This window comes from Amphiura filiformis, chromosome 8 (assembly GCF_039555335.1).
Source record: "Amphiura filiformis chromosome 8, Afil_fr2py, whole genome shotgun sequence".
NCBI classification, from domain to species: Eukaryota; Metazoa; Echinodermata; class Ophiuroidea; order Amphilepidida; family Amphiuridae; genus Amphiura; species Amphiura filiformis.
In genome coordinates this window covers 24,591,549-24,617,390 of record NC_092635.1, presented here as the reverse complement: position 1 = coordinate 24,617,390, position 25,842 = coordinate 24,591,549, and the positions used below count along the sequence as shown (strand labels likewise).

The window sequence follows — 25,842 nt, the reverse complement described above, 5'->3', positions numbered from 1 at the left end:
ACGATATGCAGTAAAGAGTATGAAGTTGGGTTGAACAGCTGTCAATCATATGGAAATTTTGACCTTCATTATTAAAGATATAGATTTTTTCCTCAAAACACTATTTTGGAAAAAAATGTTTAAGTTCAATATGAAAGGTCAAATTTTCAATTGAGTCGGATTTTCATCCCAGCTAAATAGGCCTATAGTTTAATTACATATCATAGATTTATAAAGTTTACTTCGAGGACTGTTAAATTTGGAAAAATATAAAATGTAAAATCAAAATTATTATAATTATTGGATATAGGGACAATCCTCGTATTCAGCATGCAATTCGATATGTCTGATGTGCTCTCAGGTCCCATAACAATACTGTGCAAATGTTGCTTTCCGCTTCCTCAATTTATTGTATTAATGAAAATCATTTTCTTCTTGTTTTTCGTATCATTGTTTTGCATGAATGAAGTGATGATAACAATACTGCACTTTTCGCAAATACTTGCTCTTCAAAAGTGCAATTGATATTAACACTACATTCGTAAATGCCAGTACTTTTTCCCTGAAAAGTATTTGCTTTTCAGAGAAAAGAGAAAGGCATTTACGAATGGCGTGTTATTGTGATCATCGCTCCATTCGTGGAAAATAATGGAGCGGTAAAACAATAGCGCGACGTCATAGGTGTGTATTAAATATATATATATACCCCGCGTGACAATATTGTTCACATTTTTATATACATCATCCCTGTATTAATTAAAGACACAATTTATGTTTAAGCTTCAATTTTGGATATCTTAATGGATTCAGTTTTTTATTAAAAATTGTTGAAAGCGACGCCGGCTACAAAACGATTCTCTTATAAACGCATCTATACACAGTTTCCACCTGACCTCGATACACCTGAGCACACAATTTCGTCCAAGAGCTTCTAAGCAAGTAGCCAATTTACACTACACGGTTGAGTGCATAGCATCATAAGAGCTATATGAGCTTGTAGCTGGTGACTAGTGGAAAATTGGCATCTGTCATTGGTTTTTGTCAAATGTGTTCCCTTCATCCAATCAGGAATATTTTGTATCGAACGAAAGCTAACACTTTTTCCTAAAAACACTTTTGTTCATTACGTCAACAATTCAATGTTTATAGCAAGGCGAATGTGGTAAATCTGTTGAAAACGACCTATTTAAGCACCAATTTTGACCAAAATGTAGGTTTTAAAAGTCAAAACCTCAAGTGATCCTTACAATATTTTTCAGATTTTATGTCATTAAATGTTATACTAGCTTTATTTCAATGTCTCTTTAAATTGCAAATCTTGTGCGTAAAGTTACTAGTTTCGCCTATTTTGTCATTCGGTTCTAAATTCAATGAACAATGACGTTGCTTAAAGAGCGCTTACAAATTCATATGTTAAATAATTGCTAGCCTTAACCGGAAATCATTACCATTGCACCTTTTGCGTAGTTATTTGGTATACTGCACCCACTATTAGGCACAACACCGGTTTCAAAACGTGCCACAAAGTTTCCTCTAAATTTACGTCTCGTTGCAGTAAATATTATGATGCAGGCTCTACAGATGCAGCAGAGCATTTACCAAACCATACCAAAATGAGATTATTGGGTATTGGAAAGTATTGGACTATAATGTAATATAAAAATTGAGTCATTTTTCAAGCCACGTGTTAGCGATATTGAATAAGTGTAATTTTCATTTACGAATCACATGCATAAATCATCGCAGTTTCATTATTCTTCAGTTTATGACATTATTTAAACAATGATGATACACGGTAACTTACCCGTAGGACAAAATTGCTCATCAGAGTTGTCGTCACAATCACTTTCTCCATCACATATCCATGACGGATCTATGCACTCTCCAAAATAATAACACAAACATGGCGCATCTGTTGGATAAGTAGACCAATGAGTTTGATTAATACTTTGTGGGCTGAAAAAAATCATCCACCTTGCTAGATGTTTCGTATAAGAAATTTTGATCACTTTCGCTCATTGATATTCATGACCTCGTGAATATGCTAATTAGTCACAACCACCTCATTAATATTCATATATGCTAATTAGCCACGAATTCATTAATATTCATGACCTCGTTACCCCTGTTGACCTTGGATCTCGTGACCTTTGACCCCTGACCCGAAAGATGTCCTGGAATGCTTACTTACTACTGTCAATGATTATATACATTGTATACCTGAGACAACAGTTGAAAGAAAAAGGTCAAAAGCAGGAAATAAAGAGAAAATTTAAGCTTGAATGGAGGCGATATGGCAATGAGAGGAGATTTACCAATTTGTCTGAAAACTGTACAACCAGTTTATAATTCCAACAAATGTCGTCTAAGGGATGTATATCAGTCTCTATAGTGAGTCAATGACATGGGACTGAGAAATGAGTCTAGCATTTACTGGTCGGGTTTCATTTTTGTAAGTCAGTTGCATTAAATTACAATGGTTTCCGTATAATTTATTATGTGTTCCATAAATATATGGGGGGCAATCACATTTCGTTTTCAATAAACAATAATTAAGAACTATACAAATAATCCATTTCAGGACTGGTAATTACGGCTCCTCAATTGAAGCTGCCTATCAAATCACATAAAGATAGTAAATACATTTAATTAATTATCTACAATGTTGTTGTGCGCGCTTCGGGCGCGCTTCTACAATTTTATTAAATGTATTATAAGCTTACCCGGGGGACAAGATTGCTCATCCGTGTTGTCTCCACAATCATCGTCTCCATCACATAGATATGTCTCCGGTACACACACTCCATTGGAACAAACGAACTCATCACATGGCGCATCTGTGGGACCAAAGGAGAATCGACACTTCCGATGTTTAAATTTTCAAACATTAACCATAATCTGCGAAATCTAGCCCGAAAAAACTATCTGAAATTACAGGTTTACATTTACAATTTGACGGGCGGACTGAGTATTAAAATTTAGTGGGGGGTGTTGGGTCGGAGAATCAGCATATTTTGTAACTTGGACTTTTTTCGAAAAATTCAAACATTTTAGCCCCAAATGAGGTGTGTTTTGCTATTTTGTGGGCCAGTGCGCGCAAAATGTTGAAATTTTACCCCATGAGCCCAAACCAAACCAAGGTGTTTTTCGTACTAGTAAACAGACAAATGTACAGGGCAATTTTATTGCTTAATTTTTTTCTTTATGATTTTAGGGGGATCCCCTTCTATATCTTCAAATTTCAAGATCGCATTTATAAGTCAGGCGGCGTACTGGTCTAGCACGCTAGTAAAATATACTGACATTAGTTTGATAGCGGCTAGCGGCAAACTTTTTTTTAAATTTTATATTAGGAAAATGGGGCTAGGCGAATTTATGTATGTCGTAGGGTGGTGAGCCAACGCACTGCAAGGTTTATTGTTCTATTGTGTTTAATTAGAGCGTTGACATATTGGAAAATGTTACCAATCAATATTCATGAAGTCGTGCGATCGACACCTACAGCTGTAAAATTAGGCGACTTTATTAGGTTAGGTGTTTTTATTCATTCATTGGGCGTATCCACCTCTATCGGTTGGCTTGCAAAATTCGGGCAAGTTTGGTCCGCAGTTATATTTAATATATGTCTACATGTGTATTTGATTTGCTTTATTCATTGATCGACTGACTGGCGGCTGACTGACTGATTGATTGATTGATTGATTGATTGATTGATTGATTGATTGATTGATTGATTGATTGATTGATATGTTGATTTATTGATTGATCGATCGAGTGATTACCGTTATTCTACCAGGTTCTATTCACTTTAGGTATTCATTTAGCATTTTATTTCTTTATTTTGTATCCATTAATTAAGCACTCTCCATTTATTTCTTTATTTATTGATAATCAATTTCTCTACCTGAGCTGCCTGTGAGCGAATTGTCAATTCAAAGCGTGTTCATTCATTTTATTCAAATTTCAAACCACTTTGGACGCCGCCTATAGAAGGTTTGTGTGCTTGCGCCCAAATTGGGATAAGTCAGCACAGTGAGAACAATGGTACAACTTTCTCAAGTGGTGCACTGACATAAAATGTTCTATTCATCACTTACTGACATCCACCTGCCAGGAAAAGCGTTTAAAAAATGCTGTCGGGTCAGTGATCAATTTAATGGCGGAACTTCTTTGTTCGAAACAATGGTACCACTTTTATGAATAGCCTGTCGGCAAATCAAATCGGTATCAAAGTAACAATGTGTTACGTAATCTATTGCTTCTCCTTCCTTAAAGCTCCTTGCTTAATACCACTCAAAAAGCCACGACCCCAATTAACTACCCATCAGCCCTTGATATCTAATGATGTGGTTTTTCAAAAGTCTGAAATACCATGCTCCCACCCCTTCAAATGGTGAAGATGGATGAAAAACACGAGCCCTCAATGTGGTCGTGAATATCAGAAATATTAGTCGTCGGACATTTTTGAGTAAGTTTACAAGGGTGTATTTTCAAAATAAAGTGTTTCTTGATACTCAGTCTTTGTAATTGCATTAACAATAACTATATAGTTTAACATACAAATAGCAAAAGATGTCTTGTATTTACTTCCATTGTTAATATAAACCAGACCAAAAATGGCATTTTGTGCCATGCGCACTGCTAAATACATGTACTGCTCGTCAGCCTTTTTGAGCATTTTTGAGGGCCAGTAATTTAAAAAAAAAAGAGAATATCATGATGCTCAAAACTGTGTAATTGCATTAACATTAACTACTTAAACATAATAAATAACAAAAAAAAATATCTTGAATTGTCATTCATTATTGTTTTAAACTCAACCAAACATGAATACACCGAAAACACTGTGTATCGGCCATTCGGGCAATTTTTCAAGGATCTATTTTCAAAAATACAGTGTCTCTTGGTGCTGCTGAATCTTTGTAATTGCATTAACAATAAGTAGTTCAACACAAATATAGCACTAGATGTCTTGTTATTACTTCCATTATTGTTTTAAGACCAACCAAATATGGTATTTGTGTCATTTGACCCCGAAATACTGCTTGTCAGTTGACCATTTCGGGCAAATTTACAAGGGTCTATTTTCAAAACACATACTAAATCGTTGTATTTGCATTTACAGTAACTAGTTGAGCATATTATTGTAAAAACAAAGAAAATAAGATCTTGTAATTTCTTTTGTATTTTATTGTTTTCAGCCGGCTATATTTAAAATTGTCTCCTTTAAAATTCAATAACTCTTCACATTACAGGCCTAGAAACAGTGTTAACATTTATATAAATTCAAGTACCTTTGGATTCAGTATGCAAAATTGTATTGATGCATGAAATAATTTGCATAATATGCAAATTAGGTGTTTCTAGGTTTTAAAGGCGTTTTTCTCAAATGGCTGTTTGACGACAAATCCCAGGGTTTTTCTCGTTAACGAAAAGTAGTAGGAAGCTGTAATCCGGACATGTTCTTCTGGTAACCATACTGCAGTGCGTAACAGAGCCCTTTTTGTAATTTATACTCCATTTTTTGTGGCGGTACGATAAGTTTTGAAATTTTGCCCGATTTTGGCCAAAATTTCAATTTTTTGATTTTCGCACCTCAAAATGACACTTGAAGTGTTAAAATCTCAAAAAGGGGCTCTGTTACGCACTGTAACATACTTTATTGTATGTATTGAAGAAAAAAATAATTCAAATAGCTTATCGTTTTCCCAAGAAACTCTGGGATTTACATGTACCCCAAATCCAAGATGGCCGCCCATTATTATGCAAATGAGATGACCTTCCCTAGCGGTGTAATGTCTTACCTTGACAATTCAATTCATCCGCTGCGTCTGCGCAGTCTGGAAATCCATCACATTGCTCAAAATCTTTAATACATCGACGGCTTAGAGGTGCAGAACATGTGAATTCATCCGAAGAACACACTGAAAAGTTATTAAAAATATAAGATATTAGTAGGGAACCCATTATTATGTATAGACGAATCCAACGAGCCAATGGAATAGGATTCTATGATGCAGCCAGGTGTGGCCACCGTTGTATCACCAACTAGCTTCAGTCGCTGGAGCTCCGCACTTCAGACGATAAAAAGGCATGTAAATCTCAAAGTTCATACACTTGATACCTTTAATATTTGGCCTTTTTTTTTATAACGAAACGGTATACGAAATATACCAGCCAAGAATACAAAAAGGTGATACGACGTATTCACTGATCAATTTGACATATATGCAGGCCCCGTCTGCATAACATGACCGTTGCACGAACTTCTGTTGCCCGTCCAAAAAGACAATTCATATCGCATTATGCCGTAAGATGACACGATCTTGCCTAAAACGCCTTTTCGGTTTTTGGACGGCATTCTCCACACACAAATGAATAGGCAATCTGCCCGTTTAAATTCGCGTCGAAAAAATCTAAATTTATTCACTTCTTCTTGTCTATACTAGGTCAAATTGTAACCCCAAAATGGATTTTATTACATGTCGGACTCTGTTTGTTCTATTTGGATACTTTGATTCGCTTCATAACACGACAAACATAACACTTTCCTGCATTTTGTAATGCCTTTTTTGTCATTTTGGAACGTCATTTTTTCCTACCAACCGCAACGTAACCGCCTTACGGGAATTCCACGATTGACCAATTCACAATGGATTTCATCCTCTAGAGGGCATAATAACTGATTTTTGACTAATGTATGCGGTTGGCGTTCCGGTACCACGTTTCACGTAAATTTCGCAATCTCTCTACTGTGCACGTCCTAAAAAAACGTCGATACAGATCAAGCCAGGTAGCAGCCACACCCAGCCATGATTTTAAATCCATATCCATGTTTATACAAAGATCTGTACATCCAAAGACTTTTACCAGGAGTAGTAAAGAAATTTACATATTTTACCTCTGGTTAGACAATTTTGTTCGTCTGAATAGTCACCACAATCATCTTCACCATCACACTCCTCGAGGAATGATACGCAGCCGCCGTTGTTACAACTCACTGATGTGTAATCGTTGCATGGTACTGTAACCAAACCAAAGAAAGAATAATTGACACTCTTTGTATACATGAAGTTGATTGTATTGGTTTTATACTTTTCACTCGAATTCAGAAATACGTGTCAAAGGGGAGAAAAAAGGTGACTGAAGGAATAGTTCAGTTGCAAAGTGTATCATGGTTTCCAAAGGTCGTGCATATTTTGTGAGTAAGGCTTGGAACCAAGTTATTACTCTGAAGTACCAGAAAAATGTTGGTGGCAAAAATGCACCTTGCTCCAAGGTTACGGTCCCCTCAAGCTCATAAAAGGTAACATTTCAAAATCATTTGACAACGATATGGTTTAGCGAAGGGCAAACGTTAGGGTTAGGATAAGGATTAGTTCTCGAGCAGGTCATGAAGATTCGAACACCCAGCTTCATGGCTGTAGACGTGTCACAAACATGACACGTATCATGGCAATTTTGTCATATGCTGCAGTGAGATTTACAATTATGACAACTTATTATTATGCTTCCACAATTTTTAGAAATGCAACATGGTTTTAAACTATATGTTAATAATAGCGAAGAAATTACTGATTATACGTTCCGGCTACGGTGACAACTCAACGTCACGCTGGAAAAATTCCAATCACTGTGAGAGGAGGTTCGTTAAGCAGTTTTCAGACTTTTTATTGTACGTAATATATTGTATGTATAAACATATCTACGTTATTTAATCTATTGCCATTCTATTTCCAGTAATATTCAAGTTCTAACGAATGTTTGATGACATAAAATCGATAATATATTTCTGCTAGATATTATATGTAACATATTATCGATTTTTCGTCATCAAACATTCGTTAGAACTAAAACATTACTGGAAATAGAATGTCAATAGATTAAATAACGTAGATATGTTAAATATTTTACGTACAATACTCGGAGTCTGTATACGACTTTAATGCAATGAAGTAATCTGCAATCAATACTGAATTGATTTGGAATTAGACGGATCACTTATCTCATCAATATGCCAGATGTGTCATCGAAGCTGGAACAGATAATAAAACGAACTTACTTATTTCGTATTCTGCTCGGAATCCTGATTTTGTAATAGATTCATCAGATCTGAATTGCAACCATACATAATTTCCTCTAAACGTTAAGAGTTCTTGATCCAAGGTGGAGTCGCAAAATACCTCGCTATCGGTTGACTTGGACTCTAGTATCTATAAGAAAATGTAAATGGTGCTTTCTGTATACACGGTAATAAACGGTATAAAAAGGTAGACTTCAAATGATATTATCAAATTTCAGTTGAAATCTGGGCGCAGCAGATGTACTATGTGGATGACGTCACACGGCGTTGTCCTGCTATTATCTACTTGTTGCACCGTAATTTAATTACTTTTTCTTGCTTGACCTGGTTGTTTTTAGTGTTATACAATTATTGCTACCAGAGTTATCATGGTTATTGCATACCAATTTTTATGAGAAATTATAAACAAATAAAACAATCAATATTAAACAATTTTAACATTAATTAACATTATCACTTATAAATTTACAACCGTCGCCACCGTCATTATCCGTGTCGTCGTCGTTACCATAGCTTTATACGATTTATGTAATTTAGTGGAATTGACAACTTTTTACCTCTAGCCAATCATAGCACACATCTCCAAGTCGATCAAGACTAAATTCTGATTCCTCTAGAGCAAAATTGGTGAAATGAAGATTTATGTATGTTCCTGCAGCACCCTGGATGATCCATGTACATTTAGCATTATTTGGATATAAAAATGGGTAATTTGGAGTAGTTATCACACCTGAGGTTGCAGTTAGAATGCCACCACATGTTGCACTCGGACCTGATGTTTAAAAAAAAACATATTGCAAAATTAAAACATTTTAACGCAATCTCATAACTAAGCAACAAGTAACCACTGAGGGTAACTTTGATTAGCGCCAGCCAGGGATTATAGCAATCATGAATGATTATTATGATCTACAATGGTTTTTAATCTGTCAAAACCAAAAAAATAACCAGTTTCAAAAGTGTTATGATACCAAACGTGACAAATTCGTCCTTGATTACGGGACTGAATGTACATTCAAACAATATTATTAACCATGGCAACCATGGCCATGGCGATGAAGGACGAAATGAAGATCAACTTGATTTTTATCTTTAGAATGTGCCTTTCAAAGGTTGTCAAATGGCCCGTCAATTTTGGCTATGTCGGCGTTTATGTCGTCTTGGAAAGTGAGAAAAACTTGGTGCGTCGGCTAGCTTAGACATTATTCTTGTTAAAATACCTTTCATTTACTTGTTCATACGTCAAAAACCTGTTAATAGTAGAGGGCGCTATGGGTTTGGGATTTTTTTCCTACATTAGTGGAACCAATGTTTATTGGCATTATAAAATTTGATTGGTTCCATTGTTTTCTATGCCCCATGTGGTTCCAACGAGGGGTCGAATGTCACAGTGGGGGCCACAATTTAACAATAGTCTCAAAATTGTTCCTCTCATCACAGGGAATAAAAGTTAATTGTCATATTTTTCTTCAGTGGTATAGATCAAATGTCAAGTATTCCATACACAGATGTCAAAATTAAAAAATTTGTCTCAAGTTACTCTCCTTAACATAAGAAACCTCAAACATATACTTAATTTACAATTTTAGTGCATTTTTGTATTATCATGTCCCCCTTCAGAGTTCATGCAGCCAAAGTCCAATAGAAATTTGTAAAAGCATAACAGTTGACCAATGATTTCATCCGATTCTCAGGTTACACATTTCTCAAATAAATTTGGTTTGCCGAGAGGAGTAATTTGAGACAAATTTCGATTGAATCGGTGCATTTTGAAAATTTAATTTCTGTGCATGAGATATTTGACATTTGACCTCATTTACTATAACTCCAGAACTAAGCACCCTATTGTAATATAATAATTGACTTTTCTTATTCCTAGCAATGAGAGGAACAATTTCATGTATATTGCAACATGATAGAACAAATATTAAATTTTGGCCCTATTATGACCTTCGACCCCTCGTGGGAAGCATAGGGGGCATAGGAAAAAATTGAACCAAATCTAGTTTTATCAATTGAGGTGTAAGGAATTGTGTGTGCCCAAGGCCACGCTATTTTTGTATACGCGGTACAGTATAATGGCGGTTCCTTTTACCGATTGTCCTACCATGTTAATCCAGATAACAAAATGTTAATTTAAAGTCTCATTGCAACTGAATTTTTATTTTTACTTTTCGGATTTGGCTTTGAGTAATGGTGTCACATACCATGTTTACAGTAAAAATGAAAATTATATTCCAGACACCGTCAAAATTTAACATGTGATATTTAACGCTGCTTTTTCAAGCAAGCGTCCTTCAAAATCTCAAAATTTTCCAATTTTGTCATTACAGCCATTTGTGGCAGGATTTCATTCCATCTACGAGCATCTTAAAATTGACATTACATCACAATGCATTGATCGATTTCAATTTTGTTTTTTGATTTTTGATGCTTTAATAAAGCTCAATAATGTAGAAACATTAAATAACGTGTTTCTGCAGCGCTTATTTTGAGGTGATATGCCTATGTTTAGCCAAATTGTTATTATTATCTACAAGTACCTTTTCAGAAAAAGGTTTCATATTTTGAAACATATTCTTCTACACATCACAAATCCAAAATAATATCAACACCGTCCATTTGGTTTACAAGTTATCACCCCTTGAATTTGTATCTAAACGTATCCTAAACACTTATACCCCATCCTATGATCCTAAACACCATGTTAAGCTTGTGTTTACACTATACCGTAGAAACCCGTCTATAAGGAATAGAAGCGACTGTGATGATAGCATATTTCACGCTAGCGCCCTCCACAATATTATATCATTATGGAATTTGAGCAAATCATTTACCGACACAAGCAGGTATACAATGTATTATTTTATCTTTATTTCGCATCTCACGAGCATAGCTCACTTGGCAAGGCATAAGACTTTGGTTCTTTAGATCGGAAGATGGTGAGTTCGAGCCTCATCACGGTCACACAAACTTTTATAAACAAAATATTGTTCAAACTCTTCATTTATATTTTCTTGCATTTTCTAAAGACTCCTTTCGTGATCATTTTTTTTCATATTTAGTTTAATTTATTCTATTGTTTTTCTTTTATTGTTTCTTTTCTTTGTCTTTTTTCTTGTTTAATTTTATTTTTTCTTTATTTTTCTTTGATTCATATAATATTGGCAGGATAAGGAGAGGAGGGAACTAAAGACCCATTCAGTGATTTGCTCATCCGGACGATCGTAAAAATCATCAAAATTCACCTTTGTCATTGTCATAGATGTGGTAACATAGCCTGCTAGTGGTTCAGCAGAAAACCGTGTGACACATAATATACATTTGGCTACATTTTATTATACGATAAATACGAATTTATTAAACATGGTAACAAATATTCTCTAGCAGATCGGTTATACGATGGAACTGGTAGGCATAGGCCTATTATAAATTCGGGATATTAAATATCTTCCTGACGCGACAGATCTGCGCATGTGGTCAAAGACGATTCCTTACTAGCCACAGACCGTCCGCTGGAATTAGTTGAACATGAACCATTCGCTATGGCTGTTGGTCGGACCTCTCATCTCTCCACATCGATTGTGACCTATAATCCCCGACATTGCCCTTATGAACTCACATCCTCCTGTTTTATTCCAATACGCTGGCGAAGTTACGTAATAATCGGATTAACTACCATAGCAATAGGTGAAAACAATTTTTGAATATACCGCGTTATACACTGATACGTTCAGGCGGTACCTCTTCATTGAACCATATCATGCTGCACCTGTAAGATCTTTGAAAAGACCAGTATTGTATTCAATCTATGATTGCAGACATACACAGTACAGGTGATGAGTGTAACCTGCTTGTAGCGCAGCGCGATATGTTCAAAATTGTTTTCACCTATTGCTATGGTAATTAATCCGATTAATTACGCAACTTCACCAGCGTATAATGGCCGAATAAATTCTGACCATCACTTGGCTTGTTGGATTCGTCTCACACCACTCCACGCCATACATAAATTCTCCCAGTCACATTTCCCCAATATGAAATTTAAAAAAAGTTAAATTTTAATATTACTTCTATTAAAGTTTGGCAGAGGCGGGGTTCGAACTCACGGCGGACCACGACGCTTTGGAAATGCTCTATGAGCCTAGCGCCTTAGACCAGTCGGCCACTTGTCTTGATGGAATCCATTTGAAACTTATTTGAACATAAATCGCAACTTCAATATAGGCCTACCACGTGACAAGCAAAAGCAGAAAACGTACTATATTTTGGAATTTTATTTGCCTAAAAACATTAATGTGTATTAATAGCGCTCAATTGTTGTTAATCCGACAATAATAAATGATAAATGCGCGTCTATATGGACAATACATTATATCGATTTTGACATGTTCTCGCACGGTGTCAGTACATTAGCATGGTCAGTTAAATACTATAGAGGAACCTACCATTTTTCTTGTATACACGTTCGATGTTTTATCAATTACATAAAAATCCATTTTAGACCCCAAATGTTTCTTCGGGAAATAAAAGATTAGAATACCATAAAAACGAAACAGTAATCTTTTGCCGGGTCTAATGTTATTTATACATAGAATTTTTAACGTTTTTTCTATCCTTATTCTTGCTCAATTAAAAAAATATTTTGGCGTATATAAAATTGAAATAAAATTCTCTGCCTCATAAACGACCTCAAATATGCCACAATTGGGTATCACGAATAGTTATATATGATGTGCAGTTAATATTCATATTTTCTTTTATACAGAGGATGCTTCAGTTTTGACAGGAAAAATATTTTCTTGAAAACCCTCTCACTCGGTTATTTCAAAACAGTAACCACGCTTCCCTAGAATGTGCAATAATTTAGCATTAAAATTTTTCTTATTCTAACAGCAAGCGTTTCTAGAATGAATTTTGGCGAAATGTGGTGTAGATTCGTCTATACTACAATTCGCTGTCGAAGTGACGTAATAATCGCAATAACTACCATCAAGCAGATTGCACTAATCACCCGCGTATGTCACCAAACATAGATTGAATACCACTCTTTTCATAAATACTAATCTTACATGGCGAGTGATTAGCATTTCTTTGACAACTATGGTTTAATGCATAGGTGCCACGTGAACGATGAAGTGCAGGGCTATATATTCGAAATTGTATTCATCAATTGCTATGGTAGTTAATCCGATTAATTACGTCACATCGACAGCGAATAACCTATAGTATGGGTTCAAGTGGAACAAAAAATAGTGTATGTCCATTGCTAGCTATGGTAATTAATCATGTTAGTGTTTACATCACTACTTCGGTGAAGACAAGAGAAGTGTGCCTTCTCTACCAACGCCTGTGATATAACAGGTGCAAGCGAAACAAAATTGAATGACCAGAATAGTTTCCTTTGTCAGATGAATTGATTGAAGTTTTTGAAGACACTCTATTCTTGATGGGACAATAGATTCAAATATGGAATAATTATTATTCCTCATCTATTTTTTTTTTATTGAAAAAACTGCAATTGTGGCAACAGAACAATATTTATTTTGATTTCATTTCAAGTAGAAACAAAATCGTGCTTAAGCCAAAAACGCACCCTACCTACCATTCCTCAAGAATTGGGATGGCACAAAAGGTGCAACATAGGTTTTATTGCAAAGACGAGGACAGACAAGTAGTTACAACACATCTGTCTAACCGTGGGTTTCGCTATTATTTAGAATAAATGCTTTTACTAGTTTCTATAAAACCACAAAATTACTAAAAAAACTATAAAAAAACTAAAAAAAAAACACCTAAAATTAAAAGTACAAAGGTAGATTTGAAGAAAGATAAAAAGAACATGTCAAAAAGTTAAAATTAAACGAGAATGAAAAAACGGAACCGGTGCCCGGACCATGCTCTCTTCAGCATGTCTTCAGTTCCAAAGTCTGACGCTCTATCAATTGAGCTATACGATCCTGATATACGAAACAGTCGTTATTATGTCAATACAATTGATTGGTGTTACAACATACTTAGATGGAATGCATAGCCACCCAGTGCCAGTATATATTTGCTCAAACTCCAAATACAACAAGCAACCAATTTTATTGAGGGCGTTTCTTAGGTATATCCTTGTAGACGGGGTTTTACGGTAAATGTTTAGATATCAAACATCAACCTGTATATAATCTTAACACAACCTGCTTCTTTTGATGAGGTTTAATTGATGAGGTAATAATTTGATGAGGTTTGTCGAGTTTTATAATAATTTATATATTATACTTACACGATATCTCGTCCGAATTGTCTGTACAGTCACCACTTTCCCGGTCACACCTAAATCCGTCGTAAATGCACTGACCATTGGAGCACAAGAAGTCGAAGAAGCCATCACAGTCCTCTTCAATGAAGTATAGAAATAAAACCAGAATCAGGGAAGATTATTATAAGTGCATGTAAAATGTTGACAACAATTTTATTCTTACCTTGAGCGCAAGAAAATATGATTTAAGATTTTATTTAGGAGTATTTCGTCATCCTAGCATCCTCTTTTTATGACATTTTTCAGTAGATATCCACGAAAAAAGCTTATTCCCAAAATTTCAGTTGATTCCGATTTTGCGTTTGCGAGTTATGCATGATTATGTGTATTACACTGTTCCATAGACAATGTGTTGTAATTTCGTTCTGGTATACCAGAACGAAATTCAAATTTCACGATATCTTTGCTAAATGAATTAATCTGCAAAAAAAATGTTTTGTACACAAACATTATGCAGCCAGAGGTTTCCAGTGATATAAAAATCCCAACTTTCTTTGAGAAAAGTGGGGGATGAGGCTGTGGATCACGAAATGCCCTTTTAATATACCATAATTTAAAGTGAGTACTTTGTACTTGCACTCAAACAATCGCTAATAATGGTTTCTTTCCTAGTAGGCTATATAAGCCCTATTTGGTTACGCAATTACACAAATCATAGACCCTAGAAATCACTGTAATTTCTAGGGTCTATGCTCAAATCTATACCACTAATTAGAATTAGCCTATACTTGTTTGAGTTTGGTCAGCACTAAATGTTTCCAGTTTAAGAAATTTGCTGAGCTTACTTGTTTTAAATTCAAGAACTAGTAACTTGTTGCCTCAATTGTTAATTCAGTAATGTCTTTTAGTATAACAAAGATCAGGCAACTCAAGCTTGACCACAGCAATTCAGCATATAAACTGGGATTTTTATTATCAGTCCAAATGTCATCTACGAAACACTTTTGAAAAACATTCATCAGAAGTTCGTTAGTTTAATTCCACATGAAAGAAATGTAGCTGAATACTTTAACATTTTATAATTATAATGCATACAAATTACATATTTACCTGTTTGACCTTGAACAATCTGGTATTGAATAGTAGACACCAGGAAGACAAATATTATTGGCAGTTGCAACATCGTGCTGTGGATTTGATAAAATTCCTAATTCAATTGTGTACACTATTGTTTCATCGTCACTTGCGCCCACACATTCTGCATGCCCTTAGTTTAGTCTGGGCGTTCCCAAAAGAAAGAATATGCTAAGGTAAAGAATGGTATAAACCTTTAAAATTATAAACCTTTAAAATACTTTGAAAGATCCTGAAGAAAACATAGATTTCTCTGCCTTCACCCATGCAGAAGAACTAACCATTAATATGGAGCCACCAGTTAGAAGGCCAGAAATCCGACAATCCCATCCATAGAAAACCGTGTTAAAGGTGGGTAACGTGATTGACAGCCTCATCCCCCACTTAACCCCATCAAAATGCAGATTTAGGTATCAGGTGAAAGCTCATATTTTTCTCATTAGCATATTAAAATAAGGCGTTCCAAATCGATATATTTCCGGAGAAATCATCAAAAAACTGTTGAATTAGTCTCGACTGTGGTATACCACGTTTGAGACTAATTCAACATTTTTTTGATGATATCTTCGGAAATACATCGATTTGGAACTCTTAATTTCAATATGTTAATGAGAAAAATAGGATCTCTCATTTGATATCAATTTATTACATGATCATGATGATTATCATTAATAAATCACCGTAGACTACCAAGATCACGCTGCATAAATGTCAGTAATTCCATAAGGAATTAGTCACATTTACAAGGAACATTTACGTATTCGTTTTCCATGAATGTTTGTAAGGGACGCCATTTTATATTAGACATAAGTTGTAAAGAATAAAAAAAAAAAAAAATATCAGGTCACCTTTTAAGCAAGTTAACCACAATCCAAAGTAAGTAGTCCACTTGGGAAGCTAACAAACAGAGGGAGTACGGTGACTGAAAAGATCACATGTGAAAATCTATCAATTGCACACAAATTAATACAAATCAGAGTGTTATGCTTAAATGTAACAGCCAGAGTATGCAAAATGGGCAAGTGGACTACGGAGAAGTCTAAAATAACGTAAGAACCCAACAAAGTCATCAGAATTCAGAATGTGGGAAATTAAAAAATGACCGATTTTGAGAGAATCCCAGCAAATGGATTTTGATTCAAAATGTTCGAACAATTATAATCTTTACAATTAAAAAATATTTTAACCATAATTATATTTACTAGCAGTCACCCGTCTTTCGCGGTCACCGTCTTTTGCGATCACTGTCTTTTGCGGTATTGATATTTTATATAATTTTTTAATGTTCTATTTAATGTGATTAGTGTCTAGTGAGGTGAGAGGATATTGTCATTTAGAATTACAATTGAGAAAGTCAGGTGCAATTTCAATGTTTGAGTTGATATTTTTACCCGTGGGGTGCACCCCATTTTGAAAGTTGAGGTGCAATTTCACCTGATGCAGCACAATTTGAAGTGCAGTCTCAGAACAATCAAAATAAATTTACAATTTTGTAGGACACTTACATTCAACATGGGCCTAAATATTATGCACAGATTACCTGTCAGCTACTCCTGTCTGAGTGACCCAATATCAGACAAACCCTCTAGTTCTGAGCAGGGTTTATAATTAATTATTGCACAGTCCCTTAGTTGAATAATGTAGGCCTTCAAGACATGCAAATGCTTAGCCTTACCAGACTTGCACCTGCATTGCTGTAAAGTCGCCAATTTTTTTTTTTTTAACCATCTGTTCCTATGGGTCAGGAAATTGTTGAAAGTCTCAGGGAAAATCTTCAAAAGTCACCCATTTGGGCTACCAAACCACAGGTTTGGCAACCCTGATTAATTTGTCCTTCAGCAAAAAAGCATCAAACACTTGAACTAATTCAATAAACAAACACTCTACTGTTGACAATAGGTTCTCCATAAAAAAAACCAGTTACACTGAATACGTGCTAATGTTGACAAATTAGTTGAATAAACAATACATGTTAATGAGTTTCTATTATGTGATGTAATAGTTGATGCAGTGTCTGCCGCTGACCGGAGCATGAGACAAAAAAGAGTATGCGAGTGAAAAATATGGCATTGTTATTTTAGGCTGAAAAGCCTTTTCAGTGCTTTTGAAACTAATTTAACTTAATTAGACCCCCTTAACGTAAACAAAATTCGACGTTTTATTGAAGTGCGCACGACCTTGTTCTTCGCATCGCAGAAGTCCGTTTTCGAAATAATGTAAACCGTAAAAGTTTTTAACCTCACCAATTCGCCAGTTTCAGTAATTTATTATAGATATTAAAAGAAATCCGATGTTTCTCATTGTAATTCATCCTTTGCCGGTACATCCCTTTTTAAGGGGATTTTTATTGTTACTACCTTTTATCATCTTCACTGAGAAATACAGCCATTTATGAGATTTGTGGCCAACAAAAAGTTGCATTTTCTACACAAAGGTTTCACACATGTCAAACATGTTTTATGGCGCAGTGAGAAATCATATAGCCATTTATAAATTTTCATGCATAAACAAATGTTGCACTTTTCTAAAATTGCTTTTTGTAAACACATTTTTCATTCTAGCGTAATTTATCAGAAGGAACAACACTAAATCTTGTGTTCACTATTTATTTAACCAATGGACCAAAAGTTCCTCTTTTTGGGTTAAAGCTCTTATGCTGGAACCCAATACCTATATTTCATTGGTCATTCCCCGGGGTCATTCCTTTGATGGTTCAAATCTTTACACACCTTAACGGGACTTTGCAACAAATCCTGCAGCATATATTTTGTCCTGATTTGTTTTCTTCATTATGTATATACATGATGAATGGGCACTTTATATGTGCCGGCGTTTGGGCTTCATTCACTCATCCTGATTTACTTGCTTTTGTAATTTTAATATTAGAAGTGTAAACATTTGTTCTGTTATTTGTTGTTATTTCTGTATTTTGCAAGTAATTTAAACAAATATTATTAGAGAGACAAATTTTAGAACTAAAAATAAACTAGACTAAGCTGTGGTCTAACCCACGCTCATAGACATTGGCTAATGTCAATGCATGGGTGCACGTGGCACCACTTTGCTATGTTACTTGTGGCAGAAGGGCATTTTGAAGGTTTTTCGTCTCAGACCGGAAGTGACCCCGTAATGACATTTGACCCCAAATAAAAAAATACCATATATGAATTGGATAACCACAATTCATGTGTGAACATACCGTTACTGTCCTATGTTTCTCTTATCAAATAAATTTTTTGAAGGTTTTTCGTTTTATACCGGAAGTGACCCCTTAATGACCTTTGACCTCAAACAAAAAAATACCACATATACATAAGGTAAACATAATTCATGTGTGCACATACCGTCACTCTTCTATGTTTTTCTTAGCTTACAAAATTTTTTGAAGGAATTTGGTTTTATACCTGAAGTGACCCCTTAATGACCTTTGACCTCAAATATGTGTATGATTCATAGACACTGGGTAATAGCAATGCATGTGTGCAAGTTGCGTCACGTTCCTATGGAATTTGTGGGAGAAGTAGCATTTTTAAGGTATTTCGTTTTATACCGGAAGTGAACCCTTAATGACCTTTGACCTCAAACAAAAAAAAATACCACATATACATTAGGTTAGCATAATTCATATGTACACATACCGTCATTCTCCTATGTTTTTCTTAGCTTTTCACGGCTGTGTAAAAAATCTGGAACATGTGCATACTCTTTATTGTTATTTTAGCAAAATTTACAAGACATTTACCGTAATTTTAACCGGAATTAATAAAAAATTAGTAGATTTTGGGGTCCCTTTTTTGTCATATTTGGTATATTGGTATATTTTGGGGTATGTTTTTGGAATCCAACTGATATTGACACAGGTGTTGGCCCTGATCATTTGTTCGTATATCCGCCATTTTGGATTTTTGCCATTTTGTGCATTTTGAAACCAAAGACCAATTTTTTCTTCATTTTTTAAAGTCCCCAATTAATCTGTATGCAATTACCTATCATGTGAGACATGTTAATGGCTTGGCTTCGATTTAGTTTTCTTCTTCTGACAATTTTCACTTTATGGCCGCCATCTTGGATTTTGAGCTGAATTTTCATAAATTTTCAAGTTTTTCCAGATTTTTAAGCCGAAGGCGAATTTTTTCTTCAAATTTTGAAGTCGCTAAGTAATCCTTGTACAATTATCGTTCATATAGTACATGCAAATTGGTTGGCTTCGACTTAGTTATCTTTTTTTGAACTTTTTTGAACAAGTGATCGAGCGGTCTATGTACATCAACCCCTGTGTTGAGAGCTCAATAAAGGTAAGATGTGACTCCCACAAGGAAATCACGAGATAAAAGGTTAACAAAGTACAAACTATACTAGACAATAAACATACCCCGAGGGCAATCATTCATATCAAAGTATAGATTTGAATTGAAAATATTTTGTATTTGTACAGGTTTTTGTGTTATTCTCCATTCTTCCTTTTTTATGCACGATCAGAAAATGTATATTTATTAGTAAATTCATTACTCTTACGCGAAATTACGGGACCATTTTTACAACTTGATTTTTTCAAATCTACTTGAGCTTCTTTACTGGTTGGTATAGTATTTAAGCTTGAAGAAGCTTTTTTTTAAATCTTTCCCACACAGCGGTACTCGCACATAAACGTTGATTAAATAGAACAGTACATCTGACCGGATTCGAACCAGTAACCTTCATAAGACCAACACGACGCTCTATAGTAATTCGGCCGAAAGGGGCACACTGGAAAAAAAAGAACGACCACCATTCGAACCTACTGAACTTGTTAGGGCGTCGTGCTATTCACGAAGGTTGCCGATTAAAAAAATGTTCATCCTATTTGCCCAGAGCACTAAGTATTTAAAACTGAACTGTACTCAGTGTAATTATCCCTTATCCAGTATTCAGTATAGCTTATTGAGCAGCATTTCGAGAAATAGTTTTTGATATGTCCAATGTAAGAGTGTCATCAATGCTGACCCCTAAAATTTAGTGGCATCAACCCTCATTAGTATACATTTATTATCGTCTTAGTAATATAACAGTATTTTCAGGATCATCATTTTATATTCTATTACCCCCACGACCCATTATTCAAAATCGCGCACTGTGATTTGTTGAAACGCATCACGTGACAGACCATTAATTAGCGATAAAGGGTCAAGGGAAACGAACTTTATGGTCTATCATCACAGCGCACAGCAGAGCGCACAGCACACCTGCTTATGTAGGGAGAATGGAATGTCAGGGGTGTGTTATTGTATGTGCATACCTGCTTGGGAGAATGGAATGTTAGGTTGTGTTATTGGAATGTCCATACGCTTTGGCTACGCGTATGCGCTCCACCTTGAGGTAAACAACTTGAAATATTTGGGCAAACAATTTGATATTTTCTCTTTAAATCACACTATTTTGTTGTAATAGAATAGAAATAAAGGGTGCAGCATTATCCTTTACACGCAAATAATGTGTCCTCGGCAGTAAAACGTTTAAATAATGGGTTCGGCTGCGCCTCAACCATTATTTACGTTTTTACTGGCTCGGACACATTATTTTCGTGTAAAGGATCATGCATTACCCTTTATTTCTTAAATAATAGTTAGTAGGGTTATATTTAGAGGTTTCGTGACCGCGAGAGCAGAGAAAGGATTGAGAGTGAAATCGATTCTTTGAGATAAATAGAATAAAATGAGCTCCTTTGTTCCTTCCAAAAGTGTGGGATAACTTCGGGAAGGGGGTAAATCAAATACAGGGCTCAAAATTAAACATTCTGAGTTTACAATAAAATGCATGCCAAACTATCCGTGTTGTAACAAGGATAAAAAATGTATAGTTTCTACTATCTACGACGATATGTAGAAGTTGTGTATGACTATCACAATATCATAATACGAGGAGCGGTCAATAAGTTCGTAGAACAACCCAGCAAACACAAAAACGTTTTAAAAACGTTTTAAATAAGTTATATTTTGGCTTTTGGTTTAGGTAAAAACGTTTTAATAACATTAAAATGTCGGGTTATATAAAGGTCATGATAACGTTTTAAAACGTTTTGTATGAAAACACACTACAACAATATTTTTAAATGTTTTCAAAAATGTTATTGTAAACTATTTTTGCAAATATTTTTGCCAAATATTGTGTCAATACTTAAATAACATTATGTTAAAATATTTGAACCCAGCAAACACAGAAATGTTCTTAAAATGTTTTTTCAAAACCTTTTAATAACATTTAAATGTCGGGTTATATAAAGGTCATGAAAACGTTTTTAAAACGTTATTGAAAATATTTTGAGCAAACATTTTTCGCAAAATATTTTTTCAACCCCAAAATAACATTTGGTTTAGAATGTTTTGTATCAAGTTTTCAAGAATGTTTTTGGAATGTTATTAAAACGTTTTTATACCCTTTATATAACCCGACATTTGAACGTTTTCTGTAAAACATTTTGTTTGCTGAGCAGTAGATTATCAACAAATGTTTTTTAATGTTATGAAAACGTTTTATACTCTTAATATACCCTTTATATAACCCGACATTTAAACGTTTTCTGACAACCTTTTATAACCTTTTGCGAATGGTGTCGAAAACGTTTTGTGTTTGCTGGGAAGGTACTTGAAAGAGTACTAGCCAAATTCTTTCTATCTCAGGCTTGAGCATGGTCATTACAAACCTGAATGCACCCGTCGCAATTTTTCTGGAGACCTTCTATGTCAACAAAATGGAAGTCTTCCGATAGCTCCTTGAGCCATTCTTCAGTGAAGGCTCACCAGCATTGATCACCAGCAAACCTGATATTATGAAGGTAGGACTTAAAATTCTAAAATAGGTTTCACTAACTGGAGGCCATGCCTGAACCACAATGTGGTTACTTTAGTTAACTGACCCTCTGTCCTGAATGGCAGCTTGACAAACTAAGAATAGCGTACAGCATACAATCCTAGAACAGCCATGTTCCTACCATCAACCTTCTTCACATGATGGCTTGCCTCAATTTAGCTATCAAAATTGTATGACATGTGCCTATAATTGTACTTTCATTTGGCAAAAGATCTGTCATCAAGACTATTCCTGGATCTCAGAAACAGCGATGAAGACCTTGCACTACGGTGACCGAGTGATGATCTTCTTAGGGATGTGAGATCCAGGTGCTTCCACTAAATTCACTCATAATTCCAGTGATTAATGTATGCCTTATCCCCTTTAGCCACATATAGATTAAACTTGCCTTGGTCCTCATTCTAAGTGTATAGAAGGTGTGGACCTGAATATGTCAACTGGTATCAATTTTGAACATGAAGATTCCGGGACCCCATCTAGAAGACACCCTGGAATACCCAAATGTAAATGGATTAATATTGAAAACACATTCATCAGAATTGTCATATTTTGTGGCCATCTCATCTTTCTTATTTGGCTCATTATTCATTACCAATGCCACTGTACCAGCGCGTATATCATTAGTGGTGACGTCAGCAAGTCTTTTTGGACCTTGGATGATCTTCAAGGGCGTTCATTCCATTCTTGAACTCTAAGAACCATTTCGTTGCTGTTGAATACCAAGGACTTCATTACCATTTACAACAACTGTACATTGTTAAAGTTTATTTGAGTTTTCACCACCGTCGGGAGAAATTTCCATGATGACCCTGTATTCACTTTTGGTAGTAGGCTTCCTCTGAAGAGTGTCCTGCCCATATACAGTGATGCAAAAATATAATATCTTTGCAGTAATGTTTATAAGGAACAAGCTTTCAAATGAGACCAAATTCAATACCGTGCGACAAAGTAGCATACCGAGTTCTACGAACTTTTTGACCGGCCCTCGTATCTCTTAAAGTTAATTGTTTTTCACATAAATTATTGTAGCAATATCAGGATGAGAATACAGTATGAGTGTTGCGTCGACGATGTTATAGATTATGACTAACAATAATAAGATGTAGAGCCTTGAGGTACACCACAAGTTTGTAAAAGAAAATTCTACTAGTTCTTCTTTCAAATTCTAAAGTTTATTTTCGAAAATAGTTGGTCTAATAGTACTTGATATTTGGTATTAACGATGTAATATACAATAGATTAGACTAATATCATAAGATCTAGAGTCTTGAGATACACCACAAGTTATATTATAAAATTCATCACGCTTAGTATCAGAACAATTCTAAAGTTTGCTTGTTCCATTATACGCATTTTGCTCAGTACTTGGGACCCACAATGTGGAACACCAAATACTATACTACAGTATTTCAGACATTACAGATTTTGCCCACTCATCTTGTTTTTGCATTATCAGTGAAGTCATTAAAATTACACAATTTGTCGTTTAGAGTTGATACTTAATGATACATACTTAAATATTCGTATTATTTTAAAAGCGCATGAACATTATTATAACGAATTACAACAATTATATTTTGTCTGACCTTTGCCTTCAAAGCTGGTTACGAGTATAGAAGGCTCCAATGGTATAGTATTTTCTCCGCTATGTTCACAGAAGCTCAATGTAGATTGTTATTCACCTTTACCTTCAAATGAATTTGAGTATATGAATGGCATCACTATTTGTGTTACGATTCACAGTCTGATATCAATCCACCACTATTTGTTTTTACGATTCACCCAGTTTGGGATAAGCTGTCAGTTTAAATATAATCTATTTTATGTTTCCAAAACTTGACAACAACATTAATTTAATCTACATGAATATATAGATCCACAATCATTTCTATTTATAAACTTCTCAACTGTGTTTTTGATGATTCCAAAACGGACTATATTTTGAAATATTTCACCCCCATCCAGGGTATTCTGTAAAACGCAAAAGGGACTGGTAAGATGACACGGTTCATTACACATCAATACCAAATGGAATAATGGCATCAAAGTAACTGTATGGTTCTTGTCCAAGTTTATTTGTAATTTTTTTTTCGGATAGCATTATATCAGCTATATAAATAACGATGGATTTTTTTCATGCTATGAAAAAGAAAGATTAATTGCACAAGTCCTGCAAAATATGCAAAACATAAGTTTTTAAACAATAAGATATTTCGAATAGATCTTCAATGACGTCTTTTATTTTAGGGTATTCCCTTCAGCTTCCCTGTACTTGTAGTCGAAACTACAAACCATGTCAACCGTGACAGCTTATCCCAAACAATTTGCTAGATTTGGCACTTGTGAAATGGTTAAAATGGGTGAACAAACTATCAACCTGATACGCTAACCTCTTTTCTTACACAGCCGTGACGTTAGTCACGGCTGTGTCTTCCTCTACAGGATCTTCTTCTCATTGCTAGCGGAAGGCAACAGAACTGCATATTTATAACAAATACACAAAGTCACATTGGTATGAAAGTTTAGTTATGATTCTTAATTCTCTGGGTTGATAGGATGAACAAATTTTAATCTTACCCCAGAGCAGCTAGCGCACATAAACGTTGAAAAAAGTGCATCTGGCCGGATTCGAACAGGCGACCTTTATAGGTCAAGTTATAGGTCACTTAGTTGAGGTCGAATCTAGGGAGCCATTTTGAACAACATGTGATATCATAATCAGACAACAATTTTGATATTTTGTCTAATTTGTCTTTTATTGGATACATACTCAAATAACATAGCCTATGATGGAAAAATATCATATCTGAGTGGCATGTTACTAGAAAAGACTTAAAACAAACAATTAGTCCTTGATTGATGTTTAGTCCTAATTCAAGTCTAGGTATTTAGATCGTCTATCAAATATGAGCATGATCTGACTTTTTGAGATCACGCCACTAAATCAGGTCCCCGCCTATGTGACTAAAGAAATAACAACCAGTGTTTCCATTCGGTGACTATACTAGTACCTGGTAGCTCCTGGTTGATTTTAATGGAAAAAAAACACGTTTCGAATGAAAGCTGATGTGACCATTTTTGTGCTAGTTGATTATGACTAACAATAATAAGATGTAGAGCCTTGAGGTACACCACAAGTTTGTAAAAGAAAATTCTACTAGTTCTTCTTTCAAATTCTAAAGTTTATTTTCGAAAATAGTTGGTCTAATAGTACTTGATATTTGGTATTAACGATGTAATATACAATAGATTAGACTAATATCATAAGATCTAGAGTCTTGAGATACACCACAAGTTATATTATAAAATTCATCACGCTTAGTATCAGAACAATTCTAAAGTTTGCTTGTTCCATTATACGCATTTTGCTCAGTACTTGGGACCCACAATGTGGAACACCAAATACTATACTACAGTATTTCAGACATTACAGATTTTGCCCACTCATCTTGTTTTTGCATTATCAGTGAAGTCATTAAAATTACACAATTTGTCGTTTAGAGTTGATACTTAATGATACATACTTAAATATTCGTATTATTTTAAAAGCGCA

General features: G+C 34.9%; 1 protein-coding gene across 4 annotated transcripts in view; it reads right to left on the bottom strand.

Annotated features, from left to right (window-relative positions):
• Nucleotides 1-24,109, bottom strand: part of LOC140158836 (uncharacterized) — a 116,372-nt gene extending 92,263 nt beyond the window's left edge. For 2 of the 4 annotated variants that reach the window (XM_072182077.1, XM_072182078.1), the window contains exons 1-9: nucleotides 23,876-24,108; nucleotides 15,420-15,496; nucleotides 14,334-14,447; nucleotides 8,620-8,834; nucleotides 8,042-8,192; nucleotides 6,881-7,003; nucleotides 5,784-5,903; nucleotides 2,703-2,816; nucleotides 1,784-1,891 (exon numbers count right to left, since the gene is read on the bottom strand). In XM_072182077.1, the coding sequence (XP_072038178.1) occupies nucleotides 1,784-1,891; nucleotides 2,703-2,816; nucleotides 5,784-5,903; nucleotides 6,881-7,003; nucleotides 8,042-8,192; nucleotides 8,620-8,834; nucleotides 14,334-14,447; nucleotides 15,420-15,492 (1,018 nt within the window). In that variant the 5' untranslated portion in view covers nucleotides 15,493-15,496; nucleotides 23,876-24,108. Of the gene's footprint in view, nucleotides 1-1,783; nucleotides 1,892-2,702; nucleotides 2,817-5,783; nucleotides 5,904-6,880; nucleotides 7,004-8,041; nucleotides 8,193-8,619; nucleotides 8,835-14,333; nucleotides 14,448-15,419; nucleotides 15,497-23,875 lie in introns of all 4 variants that reach the window. The other 2 variants (XM_072182076.1, XM_072182079.1) reach the window with 2 other exon arrangements.
• Between the last annotated feature and the right edge of the window lie 1,733 nt (nucleotides 24,110-25,842).